Source organism: Heptranchias perlo, chromosome 11, assembly GCF_035084215.1.
Source record: "Heptranchias perlo isolate sHepPer1 chromosome 11, sHepPer1.hap1, whole genome shotgun sequence".
Lineage (NCBI taxonomy): Eukaryota > Metazoa > Chordata > Chondrichthyes > Hexanchiformes > Hexanchidae > Heptranchias > Heptranchias perlo.
In genome coordinates this window covers 15,189,039-15,212,154 of record NC_090335.1, presented here as the reverse complement: position 1 = coordinate 15,212,154, position 23,116 = coordinate 15,189,039, and the positions used below count along the sequence as shown (strand labels likewise).

At 44.7% G+C, this 23,116-nt stretch overlaps 1 protein-coding gene across 1 annotated transcript in view; it reads right to left on the bottom strand.

Annotated features, from left to right (window-relative positions):
- cdadc1 (cytidine and dCMP deaminase domain containing 1) overlaps nt 1–18,048 on the bottom strand; it is a 34,312-nt gene extending 16,264 nt beyond the window's left edge. Inside the window, exons 1-4 of the mRNA XM_067992591.1 lie at nt 17,717–18,048; nt 11,150–11,241; nt 7,736–7,913; nt 3,138–3,719 (exon numbers count right to left, since the gene is read on the bottom strand). Coding sequence (XP_067848692.1) covers nt 3,138–3,719; nt 7,736–7,913; nt 11,150–11,241; nt 17,717–17,801 — 937 coding nt within the window. The 5' untranslated portion in view covers nt 17,802–18,048. The remainder of the gene's footprint in view (nt 1–3,137; nt 3,720–7,735; nt 7,914–11,149; nt 11,242–17,716) is intronic.
- Between the last annotated feature and the right edge of the window lie 5,068 nt (nt 18,049–23,116).

The following is a 23,116-nucleotide window of genomic DNA, read 5'->3' as shown; positions in this document are numbered from 1 at the left end:
GTGTTCTGCTTTGCTCTCAAGAGTTGGAAATTTTACCTGAGCTTGGATACATGGAATATTCAGCACTTGTGGACAAATGCATTACGGGAGTTTTAGTTTCCCCCCGCTCTACAGTACCCAGAGTGCTCTACAACAACCCATGTCACCACAATCAGGCAGAAAATCTACAGATGGCCGGGTGGGGGGGGGGGCGTGAGGCAGGAATAAATAATTAAAAAAAGGTTTCAGTGCTTTATGCAACTTAAGCCATTCAATAAAAAAGAGTTTTCGATGATGTTCGGGGCAAAGATTTGTCTATGTTGCTGAGGGGGGAACTGAAGGTTACGCTGGGGTCAGACGGGGGCGTTTATGGAGCATTTGATGCTGAGAGGTTGCCTGGACTACGAAATAGTTCTTCAAACATGTGTTGCCAGAATTATAAGTCGCCATTTTCTTCCCATTATAAAATGACTTGACGCTAGTAGATCCCCCGTGGTGTTACTCTTGGTAGTCTCGGATTTTTAAAAAAAATTTTTGGGTCTAGGTAGCATTTATTGCCAATACCTAGATTCCCCGAGGGCATTGAGTCAATCACGTAGTGTGGGACTGGAGTCACGTGTAGGCAGACTAGGTGGGGGTTGGGGGGGCAGGTTCCCTTCCCTGAGGGATAATAGAGAACCAAATGTTTTTTTAGGACAATCTGACTGCTTTCATGGTCATTCTTTTTTCTGCTGTCAGCGCACAAAATGCTAGATTTATTGAATTCAATTTCATAGCCTTCCACAGGCAAACTGTTGTAGGATTCAAACTCATGACCTTTAGGGTTATTTGTCCAGTATCATAACCACTACACTACCAATAACCCACATAGTTCCTTACCATAACCTCACAGTGGCCTAAATGGGATAGCAGTTTGCCCATCACTGCGGCAGAGCAAACTTGCTGAAGCAATACAACACATGACTGACACAAGGTAAAGATATTGCATGTTAATAATACTGAAAGATACAGACCTCACAGATACAATATTTAATAGTATTAACCTACCACTTAAACAAAAAACACTTATCAAGTAACTTTGTTCTCAACCGCCCCAAAAAAGTCTTAATTATTTATAAATATAATTTTTTTTTACTGGACCACCGAAGTGTTTGCTTAAAGTGTAAGCATTTTAAGTTGACGCCTCCCTCCCCAAAATGTTTCTTTCTCGGTTAGTTAAAGATATTTCCCCCTTCAGCTTTGCTTCTCACACTCGATTTGCAGCTCCTGCGGAGGCTGTGGTCAGGGTAGCAGTGCCCAACGAGTGTTTGCTCACCGTCGCGCCTCCAATGTCCAGAACCTCCAACAGGTCATTGTTTGCCAGGGTTTGGGCCTGGCTTTGGCTGCAATCTTTGAGCTCATCAAAGCACCTCACATACATTTCCATCCATCCCTAATGCAAAGATCAGTCCCCCTCTGTGACAAAAAAAAGACTCCTCCTAAACAACACTTTTACCTCAGAAATTCTACTTTACGGCTTAAACGGTATAAATAGCCAGAAAATCTTTATTTTCGATGATCTTCTTTCCCCTTATTGCTCACACCTCACAATTATTTATACATTTTCCGTCTGATTGTCAAGCGATGTGTTATAGTGCACACTGGGTACTGAACTCTACAGGAGAGGGCTGAAAATGACAACGCCCACAATGCATCACACACACACACACACTTTAAGAGGTAGAACTTTCTGATTCAGTTGTAGGATCCTTTTCTGCCTGGTTGACATGTAATGTGGGTTATCGCAGTGCACTCTAGATACTGTTGTTCCACAAGGGAGGGTGAAATCTACAACTCCCACGTTTTTCTGCCTGGTTGCCATATGATGTGGGTTCTCGTGGTGCACTTTGGGAGTTGTAGTTCCACAGGATACCATTGAAAACAAACTCCCATAATACATCCCAACACTGAATTTATAACTTTGCACTTTAATTGCAGAATCAAAGCTCTAGGGACTGAGCAGAACTCCAGCACCAGGTCTCAGAGAGAGGGACCAACAAGTACTGGGGAAACAATACATTTGGAAGCATTCCTTTTGTGCAAAGGCTAATTTTACAAGAATTCTGTAATTTTTAATATTAAATTCATACCATAATTTAACACTTATGTAGTGGGGTGTGAGAGGAAACAACATGGTTGCCTAAATGGAAATCAAGAACATTTTTGACCATAAGGGGGAGATGGTTGGGAGCAGAGGGAGACCGAGGGAGGGGGTGGGAGACGAGACCGAGGGGTGAGAGAGGAGGGAGGGACGGAGGGAGGGAGGAAGAGGGGTGGGAGAAGAGAGCGAGGAGGGAGGGAGGAAGAGGGGTGGGAGAAGAGAGGGATGGTCGTGGGTGGTGCTGTGGATGAGAATTGCATGGGGGGGGGGGGTGGTAACTGTAAAAAGGGGAAATGAAGCTGAGTAGGGGCAATTGCATTCAGTGGGGAGAAGAGGTCGCAACCTTGCTCAGTGAGCAGGAGGAGGCCTGGTCAGTTGGTCAGCCCCTAACTTTGAGCCTCCACACCAAGGTTTGCTGAGGATTTGCTAAGCTTTGCCAAGACCCTAGAAGGAACCTAGGGCTATCCAGTATTGCTGCCCACAAAGACTGGTTTTACAAGGGTCAGAAAACTTGGAGAACAAAAAGCATCAGATAGTGATTTCCACCCTGTGAAAACAGAATTTATCAGAACTATTGTTGTGCCACTATTTTACCATTCACTTAATTATGACAATTAAAAAGAAAAAAAAGAGAAAGACTTGCATTTATATAGCACCTTTCATGACCTCAGGAAGACCCAAAGCACTTTACAACCAATGAAGATTGTGAGTTCAAGCCCCACTCCAGAGACTTGAACACATAATCCAGGCTGGCCATCATCACATCGCAGTTTGTGGGACCTTGCTGTGCGCAAATTGGCTGTTGTGTTTCCTACATTACAACAGTGACTACATTTCAAAAAGTACTTCATTGGCTGTAAAGCGCTTTGGGACGTCCTGAGGGCGTGAAAAGTGCTACATAATTGAAAGCTCTTTCTTTCTTCACTAGTTAATGGTGGTTAAAGATCACCCTTGCCTGTGTACCACAACACTAGGATCATACCTAACTTCAGTATAAAGACCAGATCGATCCTCTCACCTGTCCGATATGCCAATAAGCTGGCTTGAACCATGCAGTGTCTTGCAAAGTCTTGGAATCCACTGTTTGTGTGCTCGTCGCATGGTCTGTCCAGATCATCGCAATAAAATTTGAATGTTCCGTACTCTGGAATGCTACAGACGACGGTTGCTAATAAGAAGACAAGTTCCTCCATTTTATGCCTCAGATTAGTAAAATGAATGTCGTCGCACACATTCTCCAAGCCAATAGTCCTTAAGATTTCTTTGTGGTCCTTGCTGTCAGAAATTAGGAACAATTTCTCAAATTCCTTCAATCGGTTTCTTCTGCACTCAGCAAAAAAATTCTCCAGTTCAAAATCTGGGTTGGTGGCGACTATGCTTTGCAAAAACTCGCACTTTTTTGAGGTTTCTTCTACAAACTGAAGCATGTTATAAGCCAGAGGCTGAAGCAAGGTGCAGACACGAGCGCAGCTATTGGACTTGAGTCTTTCCACAGCTTTAGAGTCAAGCTTTGCGTCTGAGCAGCAGGTATGCGTCACCTTGTCCTTGGTTAGACTTATCTCTGGATCACCAGGCCAGTAGGATACTCGATTGACTCCAGCTACAATTAAATATTCAAAAACAACTGGTGAGTAGAAATTTAAAAAGTGGACAAGTTTGTTTGGTGTAGTTCTATTTCATAGAATCATACAGCATAGAAATAGGCCATTCAGCCCATCGTGCCTGTGCTAGCTCTTTGAAAGAGCTACCCAATTAGTCCCACTCACCTGCTCTTTCCCCATAGTCATGCAAATTTTTCCTTTTCAAGTATATATTTAATTCCCTTTTGAAAGTTACTATTGAATCTGCTACCATCGCCCTTTCAGGCAATGCATTCCAGATCGTAGTACCTCGCTGCGTAAAAAAAACCTCATCTCCCCTCTGGTTCGCGTGCCAATTATCTTAAACCTGTGCCCTCTGGTTACCGACCCTACTGCCACTGGAAACAGTTTCCCCTTATTCACTCTATCAAAATCCTTCATAATTTTGAACACCTCTATCAAATCTCCCCTTAACCTCCTCTGCTCTAAGGAGAACAATCCCAGCTTCTCTAGTCCTTCATCCCTGGTATCATTCTAGTAAGTCTCTTCTGCACCCTCTCTAAGGCCTTGGCATCCTTCCTAAAGTGTGGTGCACAGAATTGGACACAGTACTCAGCTGAGGCCTAACCAGTGTTTTATAAAGGTCTAGCATAACTTCCTTGCTTCTGTACTCTGTGCCTCTATTTGTAAAGCCCAGGATCCCATATGCTTTTTAATAGCTGTATAAACTTGCTCTGCCACCTTTAAAGATTTGGGTGTATGAATCCCCAGGTCTCTCTGTTCTTGCACACCCTTTAAAATTGTACTATTTAGTTTATATTGCCTTTCATTCTTCCTTCCAAAATGAATCACTTCACACTTCTCTGCATTAAATTTCATCTGCCGTGTGTCTGCTCATTTTACCAGTCTGTCTATGTCCTCCTGAAGTCTGTTACTATCCTCCTCACTGTGCACTACATTTTCAAATTTTCCAGTCATCTGCAAACTGCCGGTCTGGGAATGCCTTGATTATAAAATTTGCTTCCTTGTTTTCAAATCCCTCCATGGTCTCGCCCCTCCCTATCTCTGTAACCTCCTTCAGCCCTACAACCCTCTGAGATCTCTGCGTTCCTCCAATTCTTGCCTCTTGTGCCTCCCCCGATTTTAATCGCTCCACCATTGCGGCCGTGCCTTCAGCTGCCTAGGCCCTAAGCTCTGGAATTCCCTCCCTACACGTCTCCGCCTCTCTCTCCTCCTTTAAAGACGCTCCTTAAAACCTACCTTTTTGACCAAGCTTTTGGTCACCTGTCCTATTACCTTTGTGTGGTTCGGTGACAAATTTTGTTTGAAAGTCGCTCCTGTAAAGCTCCTTGGAATGTTTTAGTACGTTAAAGGCGCTATATAAATGCAAGTTGTTGTTGTTGTTTGAAATTATGTCCAAGTCCAAGTCATTAATATATGTCAAATATAGCAGTGGTCCTAGTACCGACTCCTGAGGCCACCACTGTATACTCCCCCCCCCCCCCCCCCCCCACCAGTCTGAAAAATAACCGTTCACCACTACTCTCTGCTTTCTGTCTCTTAGCCAATTTTGTACCCACGCTGCCACTAACCCTTTAACCCCATGAATTTCAATTTTGCTAACAAATCTATTATGTGGCACTTTATCAAATGCCTTTTACATAGAATTACATAGACTGTACAGCAATGAAACAGGCCATTCAGCCCAACAGGTCCATGCTGGTGTTTATGCTCCACACTCCTCCCTCCCTACTTCGTCTAACCCTATCAGCATATCCTTCTATTCCTTTCTCCCTCATGTGTTTATCTAGTTTTCCTTAAATGCATCTATGATAGTCGCCCCAACTACTCCTTGTGATAGCGAGTTCCGTATTCTAACCACTCTCTGGGTAAAGAAGTTTGTCCTGAATTCCCTATTGGATTTATTAGTGACTATCTTATATTTATGGCACCTAGATCTGGTCTCCCCCGCAAATGGAAACATCTTCACTACGTCTATCTTATCAAACCCTGTCATAATCTTAAAGACCTCTATCAGGTCACCCCTCAGTCTTTTTTCTAGAGAAAAGAGCCCCAGCCAGTTCAATCTGTCTTGATAGGTATAACCTCTCAGTTCTGGTATCATCCTAGTAAATCTATTTTGCACTCTCTCCAGAGCCTCTATATCCTTTTTATAATATGGAGACCAGAACTGTTCACAGTACTCCAAGTGTGGTCTAACCAAGGTTCTGTAGAAGTTTAACATAACTTCTCTGCTTTTCAATTCTATCCCTTTGGAAATGAAGCCCAGTGCTTTGTTTGCTTTTTTATGGCCTTGTTAACCTGCGTCGCTACTTTTAGTGATTTGTGTATCTGTACCCCCAGCTCCCTCTGCTCCGCTACCCCATTTAGACTCTTATTTTCCAAGGAGCACGAAGCCTCCTTATTCTTCCCACCAAAATATACCAGCTCAAACTTATCTATATTGAAATTCATTTGCCAATTACAAGCCCATTCTGCAAGTTTATTATTGTCTTCCTGTATTTTGTCGCAGTCCTCCTCAGTATTAACTATAACTCCCAATTTGGTGTCATCCTCAAATTTTGCAATTGTACTTCCGATTCCAGAGTCCAAATCATTTACGTAATGATGAACAATAGTGGTCCCAGCATCTATCCTTGTGGAACACCACTTCCCACCTTTTGCCAGTCTGAGTAACTACCTTTAAGCCCTTTTCTGTTTTGCAGTCAGCTTGCTATCCATTCTGCTAATTGTCCCGACTCCACATGCTTTGACCTTAGTCACGAGTCTATTATGCGGTACCTTATCGAAGGTCTTTTGAAAATCCAAATATATTACCCTTGTCTACCCTTTCTGTTACTTCTTCAAAGAATTCAATATGGTTGGCCAAGCATGACCTTCCCTTTTGAAATCCGTGCTGACTATTCTTTATTATATTTTCAGTTTCTAGACGTTTCTCTATTACATTTTTGAGTAATGGTTCCATCATCTTTCTTAACACTGACGTTAAGCTAATTGGTCTATAGTTACCTGGACTTGTTCTATCTCCCTTTTTAAATATAGGAGTCACATTAGGCGTCCACCAGTCCTCTGGCATTAGTTCCTTTTCTAATGATTTTTTTACATCTATGTAATAGTGCCTCTTTAATCTCTTCCCTAACTTCTTTTAATATGTGTGGATGCAATCTACCTGGACCAGGGCTTTTATCCTCTCTAAGTTTGATTAGTTTAGCAATTATCTTCCCCCCATTCTATCTTAAATGTCTTTATCTCTTTTTTGATCTCTTCTTCTAATATCAGGCCCACCATGTTAGTCTCCCTGGTAAATACTGAGGCAAAGTAATTATTTAATATTTCTGCCATTTTGCTGTCATTACCTGTGAATTTAACGTGTTTACCCTTAGTGGCCCTATCCCTATCCTGATTTTTCTTTTGTTATTTGTACACCTGTAGAATACTTTAATATTTCTCTTTATATTGCTTGATAATTTAATTTTGTTGTTTTCTTTGCCTACCTAATTGTTTTTTTGACTTCTTTCCTCACCTTTTCATATTCCCTTTTGTCATCCTCTCCTTTGTTGTCTATGTACTTAGTGTATGACTTTTTATTTTTAAGTTTCAATTTTGCCTTTATTTCTTTATTCATCCATGGTGTGTAATTACTGGCTAGTTTGTTCATACTTTTTAAATGGGATATATTTCTCCTGGACTCTATTGATCACTGTTTTAAATATTTCCCACCGTTGTACTATTTTTATGTATGTCAATAAATTTTTCCAGTTTATTTTTCCTAGTTCCATTCTCATCCCCATAAAATCAGCTTTTTCCCAATTTATTACTTTGGTCTTTGTCTTACTTATGTCCTTCTCAATCTTTATATCTGTCTCAATCTTTATCTTAAACCTGATTATATTGTGATCGCTTTTGCCTAGATGTTCCACTAAGCTTACTTCTCTTTTCTGTTCTAGTTCATTCCCATTTCTAGATGAAGCAGTGCTGGATCTAGTAATGGAAAATTACTTTTGACAGCACTTACCATTTAAAACCATCTTCAAACAGGTTGAGCACGGCTTCCTCGAAAAGTAGAGATCACAATCCTTCAACTTGGGCCCATGTTTGACAACAGCAATTTGGCCTGCGTGCAGTTCCGTGCTTGAACAGTGTAGGCCGATAATTATTGTACTGTGCACAACAACAAGGCCATTTCTTTGCCGCTAAAAATGAAACACATCCAGTGAATAGGAAACCTAAATACCCAAATTGAAAGTACTAAAATAATTAACAGCTAGGACTTGACAAACAACTGTACCAGCCACAGAAATACCACAGCTACTAGAGCATTTCAGAGGCTGGGTGTTCTGCGGCGAGCGGCTCACCTCCTGACTCCTCAAAGTCTTTCCACCACCTATAACGCACAAGTCAGGAGTGTGATGGAATACAGTCCACCTCCTGGAAGGGTGCAACTGCAACAACAATCAAGAAACTCAACTCTATCCAGAACAAAGCAGTCCGCTTGATCGACAGTCCATCCATCACTTTAAACACCCCCTCCCTCCTCCACTGGCATACCGTGGCTACAGTGTGCACTATCCACAGGATGCACTGCAACAACTCATCAAGGCTTCTTTTACAGCACCTTCCTAACCCGGGACCTCCACCACCTAGAAGGACAAGGGCAGCAGGTACACACCAGCACCTCCAAGTCACACACCATTCCAGGCTTGGACATGTACTGCCCTTGTCCTTCTAGGTGGTGGAGGTTGAGGTTTTGAGAGATGCTGGCGAAGAAGCTTTGGTGAGTTGCTGCAATGCATCCTGTAGATAGTAAACACTGCAGCCACAGTATGCCGGTAGTGAAGGGAGTAAATGCTTAAGCTTGTGGATGGGGTGCTGATCAAGCGGACTGCCTTGTCTTGGATGGTGTAGAGCCTCTAGAGTGTTGTTGCAGCTGCATTCAGTCAGTCAAGTGGAGAGTATTCCATCACACTTCTGACTTGTGCCTTGTAGGTGATGCAGGGGCTTTGGGGAGTCAGGTGCTGAGTCACTCACCACAGAATACCCAGTCTCTGATCTGCTCTCATAGCCATGGCATTTTTGTGGTTGGTCCAGTTGAGTTTCTGGTTAATGGTGACCCCCAGGATGTTGAAGGTAGAGGAATCGGTGATGGTAATGTCATTGAACATCAAGGGAAGGTGATTATGCTCTATCTTGTTGATGGTCATTGTGCGGTGGTAGTGTTACTTGACACTTATCAGCCCAAGCCTGGATGTTGTCCAGGTCTTACTGCATGGAGGCCTAGACTGCTATATTATCTGAGGAAATGCAAATGGAGCTGAACACTGTGCAATTATTAGTAAACAGCTGCATTTCTGACCCTATGTTGGAGGGAAGGACATTGATGAAGCAAATGATTATAACCAAGTTTGCCTGCTCTGGGGGTTCACCAAAGCATTAAAGATCCCAGGCTATTGTATGTAGAATAGAGCTTTCTCCTGGTATCTTAATAACATTCCAACCTCAACCAACAGCACCAACAGATTAGTTGGTCATTCATCAGTATACAAAGCATAGGAAACATTTACATTACTTGAGAAAATCTGTTGATTCAATTCTGACAATATTAAATCAACAGCTGGGTTGGTGACTTGGGAGCTTTGTGTACAGTTAGGTTCTGATCTGTGCCAACATTTCATTCCTTTTTCTGCTCCATCCTGATCTCTGCAGTGTTTGTCTGCTCGCACTGGCCTTTCTGAGCCTTCTCCAGCTTTAAAAAAAATTGTACTGGTCAACCCTCTTTAGCACCAGCTCCATCTACTCTGAAGCAAATGGTCCCAACACCACCTAGGTCTGAATCCCCTATATTCCATTAGGGATTCATTCCCCTCCCCCCTCACCAAATAAGAAAAAGTTAAACATTGGATGTGGCAAAAAGTGTGCAAATAGCTCTCAGGCATCAACAAAAGTGAAAAAGGTCAACATTGAAGATTAATATGACACACCTCAGTGTCCCATATTGCTGGGATAGGATGTTCCAAACATTTTAAGCTATTCAGAAAATTAACTAGGAATGTGGCCTAAGTGAAGCATAAATGTAGGCAATGTACACAAATGTGAAGTAACAGAACAGCTTATACATAGACATGATAGGATGTTGCAGATAACAGATATATACCTAAACATCATTATGCACACCAAGAACAATACTAATTTAGGCACTAACATCCCAGTAGTACTACTGGCAAGGTTACACAAATTGTACTGTACCATCCACAACATCACACGATGCACGGGTCTTGTGCAGGATTTAAGGGAAGAAACTGGTTAATGAAAGCCTGATGCAAAAGTCCCCTTCATGCACCGAGTACTGTGCTGTTTGTGGCTTTTGTGCACTAGTGTCCTCCTGGTCTTGTAAGGCTCCTTGCTAGTTCTCAGCAATTTCCATGGTAACATTTCTGCCCATAGTGACATTGTGCCATATGCAGTGCACTACTGTAATTCTGGAAAGCCTCTCTGGGCCATATTGTAAGACTTAAGAAGTCCAAAACATCTGAAGCATTGCTTGAGCACCTCAAATGTCTGCTCTACAAGTCTCCTAATTCACCCACGTGTCTTTAGTGTAGCTGTGCTCCGCCAGAATACAGGAATTGGGACAGAGGTGTAATTGCTATGTCACCGTGGGGTATTCAAGCTCTCCCAGGAACCAACCTTCTTTCTCTTTGGAAGAGCTGGAGTAAGTAGAATTGTTTTAGAGTAAAGGCACCGTGAGTGCTCCCCAGAAAGCCACATTCATGTGCATGATTTTTTGCCACTCATCTCATGCAATTTGCACACAGAGTAATAGGACCTCCTGTTGAAGTGCACTATACAGCATTGTGTATGTTAGTAGCTGATCTACTGCCTGGTGGAACTCTGGCAGCTCCAATACCAGCTTTAATTCTATACGCAACATTTGGAAAAGTCCAAAGCTGTGAAAATTTGCACATGGTCCCCTTAATTGCCCTTTAACACAGTCTTACCTCAACGGGCGAAACACAATTCACTCACATAATAATATTCACACCAGGAAGGAATTTTAGGAAAAGCACTGGAAGCGGAGGAGTCCCCTGTTGGGGCAAAGCCCATAAATTCATCTGCATTAATGCTCAATTTATGTGCAGGTTAAGTGTAACTACTTGAGGAATTTCACACCTCCCTGGTGTGTGACTGTACATAATAATGCACAAAAACAGCTCAAGTATACAGCTGTTGATCTGAAATTGATCTATACATGAAATGCTTGATAATATAGAAGCTGTTTTAACTGTTGATTGAAATAAAGAGAAAAACATACTAGAACCGAATGCGTCAGCATTAAGTGTTATAATGTAAAATGGCCGACATGTAATCTACGAATCTGTCCACGATATTAAGCTGCTTGTTTTGGGTACGATTAACCAGGCAAACACCATACCTGAGTCGTCTTTTGATCATTATTTGGAAAAAGTTCCATCCACAGACTAAGGAGAGTAAAAAGATTTACTTTCGAAAGCCTAGGGCTCAGTCCTAGAAAAGAAAGAAGTAATTGTTAAATTGCATGTTAGTAAATTAAGTCCTTGTGCAAGTTGCCCTTTTTCCATTCGTACAAAGCAGTTATTAAATGAAATGTCAAGGGCAACGCTAATACGGAAATAATCAGATGCATTAAAATAGCCTGCCTACAGATACAACAACTTGCATTTATATATGCGCCTTTAACAGAGAAATGTCTAAAGATGCTTCACAGAGGTGTAAACAGACAAAAATGGACACTGAGCCAAAGGAAGAAATATTAGGAGGGGATCAAAGAGGTAGGTTTTAAGGAAGAGCCCAGAGGAGGATAAAGAAGTGGAGAGACGGTGAGATATAGGGAGGGAATTCCAGAGCACTAGATGGCTAAAGGCACAGCTGCCAATGGTGGGGCGAAGAGAGGAGGGGATGCACAAGGCCGCAGTTGGAGCAGTGGAGAGTTCTGGGGCAGGGTTGTAGAGGGTATAGAAGGATAGGGAGGGGCAAGGTCACAAAGGGATTTGAACACAAGGATGAGAATTGTAGGTCAGCAAAAACGGGAGTGATGGATGAACTGAACATGGTGTGAGTTAGGATACAGGCAGCAGAATTTTGAATGAGTTAAAGTTTACAGACCGTTGAAGATAGGAGGCCAGCCAGGAAGGCATTGGAATAGTCGAGTCTGGAGGTAATAAAAGCATGGATGAGAGTTTCAGCATCAGATGGGCCGGGGTAGGGACGATGTTATGGAGGTGAAAGTAGGCAGTCTTTGTGATAGAGAGGATACATGGTTGGAAGCTCAGCTCGCCTCCTAAAATCCCTTCTCTTAAACTTTGCTTTCACCACCCTCCACCACCCCCACCCCATCCCTTTTTATTTTCTTTACCCCCTCCTTTGGTGTCTGCACTTTGTCCACTGCCTTGTACTGTGTTTGGTGACATCCCTCTGTGTCTGATGTGAGCCAACCAGCTGCAAGAAATTTGCATATAAAAAGCACAAAGTGTACTGTGAAAGACAAAATGCTTCATCACTGAAATGTCAATCCAAACTTAAGTACACACTTAAAACAATTTTAATCAAGTAAAAAAAATGCGAGCACTTGAATTCTGCTTGTTGTCCCTTTCCTCGTTCTCTATTTTTTTATATATAAAGATTTCAATTTGATTTGTTTCTACATAATTTCCCAAAACAAACCTTGAAAACCTATAACTTCCCTTCTTCCTCCTGCCCTCCCTTGGAACAGCACAACCTCTGACTCATCATGAGCATCACTACAGGAGATCCAGTAATATAATCAATAATTTCTTCTTGGGTAGGATTCACTAAACAAGACATCAGTAAAACGTCATGAATCATTAGGAGATTCTACAACTGAACTGGACTATTTTGACTGGGATGAAGGCCCTAGACAGGATCAATACAAAAATCCATAGCGATGGATAGTATTTAGCTGAGATTAGAGACAAAATCTACATAGTTCAAACGATGATCTTAAGAGAGTCAAATAAGGGGAAGATCCACTGGATTGGAAATAAGCCAACATGGTAGCTATTTCCAAAAAGGAAATCCAGGTAATTAAAAACCCATTAGTCTTACATCAACAAATATTTGGAATGGATCATCAAGAATGTTCAACATGGAGGATAATTACATACCTACAATCAGCAAGCTCAGGCTAAACAGGCATGCCCCAAAGTGGACTACAGACCCTGTAGGGAAAGGGGCTGGGGTTCACTAGAATTAATACAGAATTGTGCAGAAACATGTTAAAAGGGTGATCAACGGGGCAAAGAAAGACCTGGAAAAAAATGCAGACGCAAAACAGGTCGGAGAAAAGATGAGAACCATAAAAGATGCAAACAGGCTTGAAACAAAGGATGAGCACAAGATTGCAAATATTCTGAATGATTACTTCCTCCAAGTATTCACAAAGGAAGACATGAGCAACAAGTCCGTCCCAAACAGAGTTAATGGGGTCGATTTTAGGAGGGAGGCGGGTTGGCAGCGGGGGATCAACGCGCCCAGTGAATTCGGGTTGCTCTGCACGCGATCGCAGCCTAATTGAAGGCACTTACCTTGGCTTCCGGGTTTCGTGCTCGAAAGCTGCGCGGCGGGTGGACTGCGCAGCCACATCATAGGCTGTCAGCTGGAGGAGCCCTATTTAAAGGGGCAGTCCTCCACTGACTGATGCTGCAGAAAGGAGCCAAAATTACAGCATGGAGCAGCCCAGGGGGAAGGCTGCTCCCAGGTTTAATGATGCCTCACTCCAGGTCCTACTGGATGGGGTGTGGAGGAGGGGGAGGACAGAGATCTTCTCCCCGGCGGATGGGAGGAAGTGGCCTGCCTCTGCCACCACAAAGGCCTGGCTCGAGGTGGCAGAGGAGGTCTCCAGCACCACCAACATGTCATGCACCTGCATACAGTGCAGGAGGCGCTTCAATGACCTAAGTAGGTCAGCCGAAGTGAGTACACTTACTCATTCCCCTACACTCCGTCTGCTACATCACCGCCCCCACCCCTCATCGCCTTCTGCACTGCCAACACTACTCTATCACATCACTCCTCACACCCACTCAAAGCTCATTCTCATCTTACTTGCACTTACTCACCTCGCCAGTACTCATCCCACCACTACCACTCAACCCAATCCTCCTACAATCTCATGGCTCCATCTCATACTCACCCTCTCATGCATCTCTTTCACAGTCAGCCTCACCCAACCTGCCACTACCTGTGCTGCAGCCACAGGGCACGCATCACATATGTGCAGTAGGAAGCGTAAGGCAAACATGTCACGAGCATGAAGGGGATGCACAAGGGTGTTTGAGGGTTTGTCATGGTTTTTACTTATATTTGATTTCTGATCAACTCACATCACATATTATATTGGCACCACTACTGCCACGTCTTTGCAAATCTTGTCTGGTTTGTGCAATAATGCCCTTTCCTGAGGATCACTATGAAGACCCACAACTGATGCCACCCACTGTGTCACTGCGGAGTGGGTGTAGGTGTATTTGCAGGGCTCTTTTGTGCAGACGACAGAGATGTCGGCGATGTCCCCGGTGGCACCCTGGAAGGATGCAGAGGAGAAGTTGTTGAGGGCAGTGGTGACTTTGACAGCGACAGGGCCAGCCAGGAGCAGCTCGGCATGGAGGCTGCAGATGTCCACGACTACATGTCGAGTGACTCTGAGCCTCCGTGTGCACTGCTGCTCAGAGAGGTCCAGGAAACTGAGCCTCGGTCTGTAGACCCTGTGGCGAGGGTAGTGCCTTCTGCGACACATCTCTCTCTGCGGTTGCCCTCCCTCCTGCTGTGCAGGTGGATGTGTCACAGCACTGTGTTGTGGAGCTCCATGTGTCAGAGGTGGACAGCGTGGCCGGCGAGGCTGGTGATGCTGTTCGTCCTCCGAGGAGGTCATGACTGCAGCTATGGCGGCTCCCATCCGGAAGATATACGTTTGTGGGTGTCCGTAAGGTTGGTAAATGTGTCTGCACACCGGGGTTGAGGTTGCAAGTTTGTGAATTTTATTGTCAGGAGGAGGGTGGTGCAGGCCAAACTTTGTCCAAACTGACAGAGTGGCCTCCTGCAATGAGTGAGGGTCTCCCCCCCTCACCTCCGCCCCCACCTGTCAAATGGATCTTTGCAGCTGCCACAGGCTGGTGGCTGCAACATGTCCATTTCAACTGGGAGTGTTTCCCCCAGTACGGGAAACAGTCTCAGTTGAGTTGAAAATCCCACCCCTCCTAAAATATCCTACAAATCAGGTCTGCAAACGACCTGAACTATCTAATTAATTGGTTTAAGTGGGATCCCACCGGCTTTAATTGCCGGCGGGAGTCCCGCATGCTGGGGCTGCGCGCGCATCTAAGCACGTCATTGGGGAACCCGGAAGTGGGCGGGTTGGAGCCGGGCTCCGGACCCACCCCGGGAATCCCCGATTTTCGGAGCCCCCCCCCCCGAAATCCCCGATTTTCGGAGCCTCCCCCCCCCCCCGCCACAAACCCGCTGTCTCGGACGTCCGAAAATCGAGCCCAATGACTTTGATACTGAAGAGATGGAAGTTCTAGAGAGGCTAAAAAACACTAACTCCCCCGGATGGATGGTATTCATCCCAGGGTGCTAAAGGAGACTAGGGAGGAGATTTGTGAGTCACTGACATTCATTACGAGGGAATAACCGACAACATTGGCCTACTTTCAATCTACTGGTATCCTGGGGCATATTCAAAAAGGACAACAAATCAGAAACAAGCAACTGCAGACCCTGCAGTTTTACCTCACTCCCATGTAAGATAATGGAATCAATTATCAGGCATAAATTTAAAGATCAGTACAATAATAATTTAGTGAACAGTAGTCAACATGGGTTCAGAGGGAAAAGGTCTTGTCTGATTGAGGAAGTGACATCCCAAGTGGACTGTGGTAAGTAATTGGCTCATCAGGGGCGTGGGGATGGGGGAGCAGTACAGAATGGAGTGGTCGAGGGATCGGTGCTGGGACCACGGCTGTTTCTAATTTACATAAATAACTTGGCTCAACCTTCCAAAAAATTCTCAATCTCCGGTGTCCCACTAACTTAGTGCATCAAGCTGTTGTTCACCCTCGTGAACTCTTATTACTGGCTTGCCACTTTCTGGAATAGAAAACAAAAGGATGAGTCTAAAGGCAATGGGGCTGGAAGACTTTGCACTTTTTTTTTATTCTTCAACTCAAAGCAAGTTGAAGACCAAAGTGCATTGCCAACTTCACAGCCTGGTTCAACCAAGCTGCTGCAACAATTTGTTCTCAACAAGGAAATCTTAGGGTGGCCCGTCTGCCTCAGACCTGGGTCACTATCCACGAGACCCAAATGTCAGGAATCAGTTTTGGCAGTATTCAGGAACAGCCATACAGCCTATAGGAGGCTTGCCGTGAAAGCACCAACTTATCGGCAATGTATCCTCACCTGGCAGCACCAGCTGGCACATTGCCCATTTACAGATAGATTTTTTTTTGGTCCTACCCTGATACCCAACCTAGACAGGGTTCACGTCCAATCAGTGTGGTCTATAGGTTCAGAATCACTGGTACAGTGCAATGCCCAGTAAGCAGATATATGAATTATACTGCCAGCTGGGAGTCATACCGAACTCAATGGCAAAGTAGCGCTGCGATTGCATGCTTGGTTGGCACCTCTGGGGCTAACGTCTAACATTGTACAAGTGCAGACTAAAGTGGCACTTCACTGATTTCATTAAAATGATTCAAAATTAAGTTTACAACTTTCCCAGACTTCATACAGGCCTAGAATTATCATACCCCTGGTGAGAAGCACATCCAAATTTTGTTGGTTCAAAATTCTTGAAAGTCTGGAGCAAAATTATATTTTACTTTTAAGCCTGACTTTCTTTGTGGCTCCCTCACACGTCATCTACATTCTTAACAATAAATATGACCAAAAATGTTTATTCTACTTTAAAGTGTACAAAATGCATTCGGTTCTGAGGGACCAGAAACAAATGAATGTCTTGTACTTTACTGTGAATTAAATTGAATCACCGAACCCAAAACCTATCTAATACAACTCTGGCCTTTGGCCACCCCGATTTCCTTCGCCTCATCATTGGTGGCCGTGCCTTCGATAATCTGGAATTCACAAGCTTTCGGAGGCTTCCTCCTTCCTCAGGTGAATGTGGAATTTCCACATTCACCTGAGGAAGGAGGAAGCCTCCGAAAGCTTGTGAATGTCAAATAAAATTGTTGGACTATAACTTGGTGTTGTAAAATTGTTTACAATTGTCAACCCCAGTCCATCACCGGCATCTCCACATCTTCGATAATCTAGACCTTAAGCTCTGGAATTCCTTCCCTAAACCCCTCTGCCTCTCCCTCCTCATTTCAGACCCTCCATAAAACCAAGCTATTTGACCAAGATTTCGATCACCTATACTAACATCTTCTTTGGCTCGGTGTCAATTTTTGTCTGATTATGCTCCTGTGAAGCGCCTTGGGGGACTTTCTGTTACATTTGCTTAGCTTAGGATCAAATAAGACTGCGAGGTTGCGAACAGTCTGGTTCAGCTTTGAGACACTGGCCGGGGAAGGGGACGAAATCGGTGGCAAAGGAACGGAGTTGGTGGCTGAGGGGCCGAAGACGCTGGCTTTGGTCTCTCAACATTGGGGTTGGATGTCGAACAAACAGTCTGACAACAGAAGTGAACCCTTTAAGCAATTCACTTATTACAACACCTCCCTCTCACAGTGCTGCAGGTCAAGGGTCTGTGGGGTTGTCAAGGCAGTTAATAAAGATCCTGGTGGACGTTAATGCTGCCGACTAGTTGGAACCATTAACACTGGCTGGCACTGCAATACAAAATACGATGGCCTGGCCGCTGGCCCCTGGCCCCTAGCCCCTGGCAGTGACAGTGGTCCAGGACATGCCCCTCACGCCAAGGGACCCGGGCACCTGGCCTCAGGTGGCAGCCACCCGCTGCTCTCACTTTCCCGCTCACCTCTGGCGTTGCAGTCCGTCTGCGCGCCTCTTTCCACCCGCTCTCCATCCTCACTCGAGCGCGCCGGTGCCCGGAAACGGTTCATGGCCCGAACGCCGTCGGCAACTTAGAGAGAGGGGGGTGGGGGGAGGATGTGGCCAAATCCGGGAGCGCTAATCAACAGGACCGGACACCGAGTTAAAACTGACTTAAACCCCGGCTCTCCGCAACTTCCTGCCTGGCAACGATTAGCGTCAGCGCGTAACGGTGCGTCATTCCATCCTGAGCGCAAAGGGTGCGGAGATACGGGATAATTAAAGGGCATCTGATAGAATGAGACTGATGATGGGCAAAGGACAGGGGGCGGGGCAAAGGACAGAGGGCGGGGCAAAGGACAGAGGGCAGGGGCGGGGCAAAGGACAGGGGGCGGGGCTAAAGACAGGGGCGGGGCAAAGGACAGGGGGCGGGGCAAAGGACAGAGAGCAGGGGCACGGCAATGGACAGGGGGCGGGGCAAAAGACAGAGGGCGGGGCTAAAGACAGGGGCGGGGCAAAGGACAGGGGGCGGGGCAAAGGACAGGGGGCGGGGCAAAGGACAGAGAGCAGGGGCAGGGCAATGGACAGAGCAGGGGGCGGGGCAATGGACAGAGCAGGGGGCGGGGCAATGGGCAGAGCAGGGGGCGGGGCGAAGGACAGAGAGAGCACGGGGCGGGGCAAAGGACAGCGAGCAGGGAGCGGGGCAAAGGTCAGAAAGATCAGGGGGTGAGGCAACAGGACAGAAAGAACAGGGGCGGGGCAATGGACAGAAAGAGCAGTGGGTGGGGCAAATGACAGAAAGAGCGGGGGCGGGGCAAACGACAGAAAGAGCGGGGGCGGGGCAATGGACAGAAAGAGCAGTGGGTGGGGCAAACGACAGAAAGAGCGGGGGCGGGGCAAACGACAGAAAGAGCGGGGGCGGGGCAATGGACAGAAAGAGGAGGGGTGGGCTAAAGGGCAGATAGTGCAGGGGGTGGGGTAAAGGATAGAAAGAGCAGGGGGCAGGGCACCTAGAAGAGTTAGAGAAGGAGGTCCCGCAGACACTAGTCCTGTCCAACAGGTATGAGGTACTTGATAGCTGTGAGACTAAGGATGAAGGCTGCAGGGAGGTTGCCCAGAATGCTAACCATGGCACTGTGGAACATGAGGCAATCCAAAGGGGGAGGATCAGAATAGAAAGGTTGTAGTTGTTGGGGATTCTATAATTGGGGGATAGATAGTGTCCTCTGCAGTCACGGCCAAGAGTCCAGGAGGTTGTGTTGCCTACCTGGTGCAAGGGTAAAGGACATCTTGGAGCAACTGGAGGGGAACTTGAAAAGGGAGGGGTAGGATCCAGTTTTCATGGTCAATGTCTTTAGTTTCAAAAGGGAATTAGCTAACTACTTGAAGGGAAACAATTTACAGGTCTATGGGGAAAGAGCTGGGGATTGGGACTAATTGGATAGCTCTTTCGAAGAGCCGGTACAGGCACGATAGGTCGAGTGGCCTCCTCCTGTGCTGTACCTACTATGATACTATGTTGACACCAATGATATAAGAAAGAACAAGGAGGAGGACCTGCTAAGGGAATATAAGAAGCTAGGAATTGTGCCAAAGGACTATTCCTATATTTAAAAAGGGAGATAGAACAGGTCCAGGGAACTATAGACCATTACCTTTATAACTATAAACGTCAGTGGTAGGGAAGATAATAGAATCCTTACTCAAAGATGTAATAGAAAAACATCTAGAAACTGAAAACATAATAAAGAATAGTCAGCACGGATTTCAAAAAAAAATGTCATGCTTCAATAACCTTATGGAATTCTTTGAGGAAGTAACAGAAAGGGTAGACAAGGGTACGCAGTAGATGTAATATATTTGGATTTTCAAAAAGCCTTCGATAAGGTACCACATAGTGGACTCATGACTAAGGTCAGAGCATGTGGAGTCAGGGGACAAGTAGCAGAATGGATAGCAAGCCGGATGCAAAACAGAAAACAGAGAGTAGGGGTTAAAGGTAGTAACTCAGACTGGCAAAAGGTGGGAAATGGTGTTCCACAAGGATCAGTGCTGGAAACATTGTTGTTCACCATTTACATGAACAATTTGGACTCGGGAATCAGAAGTGCAATTTCAAAATTTGCGGACAACACCAAATTGGGGGGTATAGTTAATACTGAGGAGGACTGCGACAAAATACAGGAAGACAATAATAAACTTGCAGAATGGGCTTGTAATTGGCAAATTATTTTCAATATAGATAAGTGTGAGGTGGTACATTTTGGTAGCAAGATAAGGAGACCACATACTCCTTGGAAAATAAGCGTCTAAATGGGGTAGAGGAGCAGAGGGATCTGGGGGTACATCACTAAACGTATTGAAGCAGGTTATTAAAGCCATAAAAAAAGCAAAGCACTGGGTTTCATTTCTAGAGAGGTACAATTGAAAAGCAGAGAAGTTATGTTAAACTTGTATAGAACCATCGTTAGACCACATTTGGGAGTACTGTGAACATTTCTCATCTCCATATTATAAATACAATATAGAGGCACTGGAGAAGGAGCAAAAAAGATTTACAAGGATGATACCAGAGCTGAGAGGTTTTACCTATCAGGAAAGGTTGAACAGACCAGGGCTCTTTTCTCTAAAAAAAGAGAAAACTGAGGGGTGACCTGATAGAGGTCTTTAAGATTATGAAAGGGTTTGATAAGGTCGACTTAGAGAAGACGTTTCCACTTGTGGGGGAGACCAGAACTAGGGGCCATAAATATAAGATAGTCACTAATAAATCCAATAGGGAATTCAGGAGCAACTTCTTTACCCAGAGTGGCGAGAATGTGGAACTCGCTACCACAAGGAGTAGTTGAGGCGAGTAGCAGAGATGCATTTAAGGGGAAGCTAGATTACAGCACAGAAAGAGGCCATCGGCACATTGTGCCTGTGCCAGCTCGTTGAAAGACAGATCCAATAAGTCCCACACCCCTGTTCTTTCCCCATAATCCTGTAAATTTTTTCCCTTCAAGTATTTATCCAATTACGTTTTGAAAGTTGTTGTTGAATCTGCTTCCACCACCCTTTCAGGCAGTGCATTCCAGATCACAACATCTCTCTGCATAAAAAATGTTTTCTCATGTCGCCACTGGTTCTTTTGCCAATCTCCTTAAAATGGTGTCCTCTGGTTACTGACCCTTTTGCCACTGGTAACAGTTTCTCCTTATTTACTCTATCAAAACCGTTCATGATTTTGATCACCTCTATCAAATCTCCTCTTAACCTTCTCTGTTGTAAGGAGAACATCCCCAGCTTCTCTACTCTCTCCATATAACTGAGGTTCCTCATCCCTGGTATCATTATGGTAAATCTCATCTGCACCCTCTCCAAGGCCTTGACATCCTTCCTAAAGTGTGGTGCCCAGAATTGAACACAGTACTCCAGCTGGGGCCTAACCAGTGTTTTATAAAGGTTATATAGCATAACTTCCTTGCTTTTGTACTCTGTGCCTCTATTAATAAAGCCCAGGATCCCATATGCTTTTTTAACAGCCTTCTCAACTTGTCCTGCCACTTTCAAAGAGTTTTGTACATACACCCCCATGTCTCTCTGTTCCTTACTTCCCTCAGTAACCTAGGACTGGACCGGGTGAATTTTCTACTGCCAACTTTTTAAGCACCTCCTCTTTATCTATTTTTATCCTATCCAATATCGCTACTACCTCCTCCTTTATGCTATATTGGCAGCAACCTCTTCTCTAGTGAAGACCAATGCGAAACATTAATTTAGTACCTCAGCCATACCCTCTGCCTCCACAAGATCTCCTTTTATGTCCCTAATCAGCCCCACCCTTCCTTTGACTACTCCTTTACTATTTATATGTTTATAAAATACTTTTGGGTTTCCTTTTATGTTAGCCGCTAATCTATTCTCATACTCTCCCTTTGGTCCTCTTATTTCCTCTTTTAGATCTCCTCTGTACTTTCTGTATTCAGCTTGATTCTCTACTGTATTTTGAATCTTACACTTGTCATAAGCCTCTTTTTTCTGTTCCATTTAAATCTCTATATCTTTAGTTACCCAGGGAGCTCTAGCTTTGGATGTTCTTGCTTTTCTCCTCATGGGAACGTGTCTTCTCTGTACCCGAACCATCTCTTCCTTGAAGGCCTCCCATTGTTCAATTACTGTTTTGCTTACGAATTTTTGATTGCAATCCACCGGGGCAAGATCACTTTTTAACTCAATGAAATTAGTCCTCCTCCTGTTAAGTATTTTCATGCTTGATTGTTCCTTGTCCTATTCCGTAACTATTCTAAACCTAATGCTATTATGATCACTGTTCCCCAAATGCTCCCTCACTGAAACATGCTCCACTTGCCCCATTTCATTCCACAGAACTAGATCTGGTACTGCTTCCTTCCTCGTTGGGCTGGCAACACACTGATCAAGAAAGTTCTCTTGTATACATTTCAGGAATTCCTCCCCCTCTTTGCCCTTTACACTGTTACTATCCCAATCTATATTAGGATAATTGAAATCCCCCCTTATTATTACTCAATAGTTCTTGCATTTCTCTGAAATTTGCCTACAAATTTGCTCCTCTATCTCCTTTCCAATATTTGGTGGCCTATATTTTACACCCAGTCGCGTAATAGCTCCTCTACTGTTCCTTAATTCTAACCAAACAGATTCTGTCTTTGACCCCTCAACTGCATTATCCCTTCCCAGTGCTATAATAGTTTCTTTAATCAATACTGCCACCCCGCCTCCTTTCTTTCCTGAATATCCTGTAGCCAGGAATATTAAGTACCCATTTGTCCCCTTCTTTAAGCTAGGTCTCTGTTATTGTCACTATATAATAGTCCCATGTGGCAACGTGCTTGCAGCTCAGCAATCTTATTTACCACGCTACATGCACTCCAAATTTGTTTTAGACTGCCTCGCATTTGCTCCCTGTTTGATCCCTCCTATATCTGAACTATTCTTTACTCTAGTGCTATTTGTCTCACCCAGTCCTCTGTGCACCTTGTTTCTCCTTTCTATTGTTTCATTCTGGTGCCCATCCCCCTGCTGGGGTTAGATGAAGAAGGGTGGGAGGAAGCTCTGTGGAGCATAAACATCGGCATGGACCTGTTGGGCCGAATTGCATGTTTCTGTGCTGTACATTGTATTTAATTCTATGTAATAGAAAGAGCAGGGCCCGGAGCAAAGAACAGAAAGTGCAGAGAACGGGGCAATTGACAAAAAGTGAAGGTCCGGGGCAACGGACAGAAAGAGCAGGGGGCAGGGCAACGGACAGAAAGCACACCAGTACTGACTGCCCAGCTAAAACCGGACTCAGGGTGGGTGCGGAAGCAGAAGAGTGGCACACTGTGTGACTGGCACAACAAACTAACCCAAACCTTTTAACACT